Genomic DNA, 4,471 nt, shown 5'->3' on the forward strand with positions numbered 1-4,471 from the left:
TGATGGGACTCAATCAACACATCCACCGCCATGCACCGCCTGGGCAAGGTGGCGCGGCGGCGGCGCGAGGCGGAGCCGGGTGAGGGAGGCGGGCACACGCAAACGGACGCGCGCCGCAGCCAGGAGGCCACGCAGCAAGGAGGCCGGTTCACGCACACGCAGCTGCGCTGCCACCTCTCACCATGCCGTGCACGCCCCGCTGGCCCTCGCCACCCCCTCGCCACCCCCCCAACCCGCCCCCGCAGGCGTGAACAAGAGCGTGGTGGCGCACCCCTGCTACCAGACGTTGGTGGCGCGGGTGGAGGCGCTGGTGCCACACTACCAGCCGCGCGGCCTGGCCAACACGATGTGGGGGCTGGCGGGTGGGTGGGTGGGTGGGTGCGAGGGCGGGGCCGGGCCCAGCAGGCTGGCGGGGAGGCCGGGTGGCGGCTCGCAAAGCAGGGGCTGCAGGCTGCAGCAGTAGCTGCCAGCAGATGCCTTGCAAGGGGGGACACCAGGCTCACGCATGCGCGCGGCTGACCCCTGTGCCACCCGCCGCGCGCCGTCCTCCCTCTCCCTTGCAGCGCTGGGCGACGTGCAGCGCGCTGAGCTGGCGCGGCGCCTGGCGCTGGCCATTGTGAGCCACCGTACCGCGCAGTACCGGGCGCAGGAGCTGTCCAACGTGGTGTGGGCCATGGGCACGCTGGGAGTGCTGTGCCCCGAAGCGCTGGACCCGCTGCTGGAAGGGGTGAGGCGCCGCTGGGTGGCGGGGGGGTGGCGGGGAGGTGGCAGGTGCAGGGAGGCCCAGGGCCCCAGCCAGCAGGGGTGGGGGGCTGGTGTGGCAACGCAAGGGCAGCCCAGCGGCACGTGCCTGCCTGCCGGCCGGCCGGCCTGCCCTGCGCTGCTGCGTGTCCCTGCCTGTGTCCGCCGGCCCCTCGCCCTGCCCCCTCCTTTTTTTACCTCCGCCTCCGCCTCCGACACCCTCCCCCGCCTCCCCCCCTGCGCAGGTCGTGTCCCAGATCGACGACTTCATCCCGCAGGGGCTGTCCAACATGGTGTGGGCGTGCGCGCACCTGCGCAACGGCACGCGCGGCTGCATCGGGCCCACCATGGGCGGCAACCCGCCCACCCACGTGCCCCGCGAGCTGCGCCCCGCCTGGCACCCGGCCCCCGCCTTTCTGGAGGCTGTGGCGGCGGCAGCCACACGCAAGATGCCTGACTTCCAGTCGCAGGTGTGTGGGGGGGTGTTGTGGGGAGGGGGTGGTGTGGTGTGGTGTGGTGGCGGGAGGGACGCGCGCGCCTGCGCCTGCAAGTGCGGTGCGCGTTGCTCTATCGGTCAGCTAGCGCACGACCTGGCCCAGCCCCGCCGCACGCCGTCGCCAGCAACACCACACCGCCGCGCCGTGCCGCACGCCGTGCCGACCCCGCCGCCCGCCCGTGCGCCCGCCCCCGCCCTGCGCAGACGCTGAGCAACCTGCTGTGGGGCTTCTGCAAGCTGGATGTCTACCCGCAGCAGCTGTTTGAGGCGTCGGCCACGGAGCTGGTGGAGAGGTGGGCGGGGGAGGCTGCCAGGAGAGGCCATGGGAGGCCTGCTTGGGCGGCGGCATGGCTGCGGGGCCGGCCGTGCCTGGCGCATGGGTGTGTTGCATGAACCCAAAAGGGAGTGGGTTGGAGACTGGGGTGCAGCACGGCGGCCGTGCTGCTCCAGCCGCCCGATGGTTTGGCGTGCCTGAGGGCCTGGCCTCCTGGCGCCGCCCCTCCCCCCACGCCTGGCGCCGCAGGTTCCGCACCCCCGAGCTGGCGCGCCAGTTCCGAGCCCAGGAGCTGTCCAACTCGATCTACGTGAGCGCAGCCCCGCGCTGGCCTGCCCCGCCCTGCCCTGCCCCCCTGGCGCCAGCCTGGCAGGCCGACCAACCCCCGCTCGGCAGCCCTGTGCGCAACACGCTGGGCGCAAACCCACCGCTGGCCTGCACCAGGCGGCGCGCTGTGCGTCGCCGCCGCCTGCCTGCCTCACTCCCCGGCCCGGCCCGCCCCCTGCCTCACGGCGCGGCGCCCCCTGCAGGCCTTTGCCCAGGGCAACATCATCCACGAGCAGCTGCTGGGCGCGTTTGAGCGTGAGCTGAGCACCAGCTGGGTGGAGCTGGATGGGTCGGGGCGGGAGCGGCGCGTGTCGCGCCTGGACGACTTCACCTCCCAGGCGCTGGCCAACACGCTGTGGAGCTTCGCCTACCTGCGCTGGTACCCGGTGCGGCTGCTGGAGCCCATCACGCGCGCGGTGGGGCGCAAGATGCACACCATGAGCAGCCAGGAGATCTCCAACTCCATCTGGAGCTTCGCCAAGTGAGGCGGCGGCGCGGGCGGCGCCCGGAGTGGGGGGGGTGGCCTGCACTCGCCGCGCCGCCGCGTGTGTGCCTGTGGTGCTCGCCCTGCCCGCGTGCACGCCTGGCAGGCTTGCCTGGCAGGCTTGCCTGGCCTGGAAGGCGGCTGGGCTGCGCTCCGCGGGCGGCCCCCTACCCACTGCCTTACCCACTGCCCGCCCCGGCCTGCCCGCCCGCCTCCCTCCCTCCCCCCACAGGTTTGCCTACCACCCGGGCCCCGTCATGGCTCAGTACCAGGTGGAGGTGGTGCGCCGGGTGGCCGAGTTTGACGGCCAGTCGCTGACCACCACCATGTGGGCCATGGCCGCGCTGTCGGTGAGGCGGCGGCAGATGAGGACCGGAACCACTTTGCTTTTATTTGAAGATACATTGGCCGCGCCTGGGGCTGGCAAGGGGGCGTGGCAGGCCGGGGGGTTGGGCCCGCGGCTGCGGCGGAGGCTGGAGGGCGCCGCAACGGACGCGTTGCTGCCCACCCGCTCCCACGCCTGCGCCTGCCTGCCTTGCCCCCTCGCTGCCCCCCACCCGCAGGCCACGCACTGCGAGGCGTTTGTGAAGCTGGTGGAGCGGTTTGTGGAGCTGGAGCGCGCGGGGGGGTTCCAGGTGATGGGATGCCCTGGCTAGGCTCTAGCCAGGCTCCTGGTTTATGTTGTTGGCGGCGCCGCCTTGGGGCCCCCCTGCCGGCCATCCCACCCCACCCCACGCGTATATCCCTCTCACCCATCTGCCCCCGCCCCTGCCGCCCCTGGCTCCCCTCTCGTACCGCTGCCGCAGGATGTGCAGTACAACCAGGTGCTGCAGGCGGTGCTGCTGGCGCAGTTTGAGCAGCAGCGGCGGCCGGGCGAGTTCCGCGCCGACATCGACCTGCCGGACGACATTGTGGACACGGCGCTGCAGGCATGGCAGGCACAGCAGCAGGCGAGCGCGGCGGGTGGCTGGGTGGGGGCGGGGGGGTGGCTGGGGTGGCTGGGTGGGCGGGGGCGGTGGGGGCCCGGGCCGCCGCGGTCCTGCCGCGGTCCTGCTGCGAGCGCCGGCGCCTCCACCGCGCCGCCCTGCCCTGCCCTGCGTCACTGCCCTGCCGCCTGCCCTCACACGCGCCGACGCTGCCCCCCCACGCGCGCCGACATGCACACCTACGCGCACATCCAACCACCCCAGCCCCTTCCCCCACCCCCCACCCCCCTTCGCAGGCCGCCAAGCTGTCCTCCTTCCAGCTGGAGGTGAGCGAGGCGCTGGGGCAGCTGGGCATCGAGCACGAGCTGGAGTACCTCACCGCCGTCAACCTGCTGTCCGTCGACATTGCCATCGTCAAGGGAGGTGCGCGCAGGGGTGGTGTGGCTCCAGGGGTGGGCAGTCTGAGTGCGCGCAGGCCGCAGGTGGCGTGCCCCAAGCGCCGGCCGGGGTGCCGGGCGCGGTGGCCGCACGCGCGGCCGCGGCGCGCCTGCGCCTGCCGTCCGGCCCCGTTTACCCCCCTCATCAGCCCGCCCCCCTCCCGCCCCGCCCCCCACCTCCACGCAGGCAAGAAGGTGGCTGTGGAGGTGGACGGCCCCTTCCACTTCTCCGTCAACACCAGCTCCCCGCTGGGCCAGACCATGATCCGCCGCCGCCTGCTGCGCGCCGTGGGCTGGACCGTCATCTCGGTGCCCTACCACGCCTGGTACTCCCTGCCCCTGGACCAGCGCGCCGTCTACATGTCGCGCCTGCTGGTGCGCAAGGACGCCGCCTTCCACGACCAGATCATGCAGGTGAGGGTGTGGGTGTGGTGGGGGGGTGGTGTGGTGGTGTGTGGTGTGGTGGTGGTGTGTCGTGGTGTGGTGTGGTGTGGGGGCGGTGCGTGTGTGGAGGGGGTGTGAGGCCCGTGCGCGGGGACGGTGGCGGTGGGGTGGCAGGGTCTCCAAGGAAGCAGCCAGCACGCGTGCCGCTCGCTTGCGGCAGCACGCCAAGCGCGGCCGCACCCCCTTCCGCTGCTGCCGGCCCCTACAAACGGCTGGGGCCCCTACAAACGTGCGCCACGCGTGCGCGCCGTGGCCCCACCTCCCCATCACCACCACCCCACCCCTCTCCTTGCCCCCCCAGGTGTCTGAGGACCTTCTGTCGACTGAGTCAAAAAGGGTCTG

General features: G+C 73.1%; 1 protein-coding gene across 1 annotated transcript in view; it reads left to right on the forward strand.

Moving 5' to 3' along the window:
- Positions 1-30: 30 nt before the first annotated feature.
- CHLNCDRAFT_142412 (hypothetical protein) overlaps positions 31-4,471 on the forward strand; it is a gene marked incomplete at both ends in the record, with an annotated part of 6,046 nt that continues 1,605 nt past the window's right edge. Inside the window, 13 exons of the mRNA XM_005850134.1 lie at positions 31-79; positions 246-362; positions 564-727; positions 987-1,211; positions 1,442-1,530; positions 1,761-1,821; positions 2,042-2,319; positions 2,555-2,672; positions 2,886-2,957; positions 3,129-3,293; positions 3,545-3,671; positions 3,873-4,099; positions 4,431-4,456. Coding sequence (XP_005850196.1) covers positions 31-79; positions 246-362; positions 564-727; positions 987-1,211; positions 1,442-1,530; positions 1,761-1,821; positions 2,042-2,319; positions 2,555-2,672; positions 2,886-2,957; positions 3,129-3,293; positions 3,545-3,671; positions 3,873-4,099; positions 4,431-4,456 — 1,718 coding nt within the window. The remainder of the gene's footprint in view (positions 80-245; positions 363-563; positions 728-986; positions 1,212-1,441; positions 1,531-1,760; positions 1,822-2,041; positions 2,320-2,554; positions 2,673-2,885; positions 2,958-3,128; positions 3,294-3,544; positions 3,672-3,872; positions 4,100-4,430; positions 4,457-4,471) is intronic.

Source organism: Chlorella variabilis (assembly GCF_000147415.1).
Source record: "Chlorella variabilis unplaced genomic scaffold CHLNCscaffold_4, whole genome shotgun sequence".
Taxonomy (NCBI): Eukaryota; Viridiplantae; Chlorophyta; class Trebouxiophyceae; order Chlorellales; family Chlorellaceae; genus Chlorella; species Chlorella variabilis.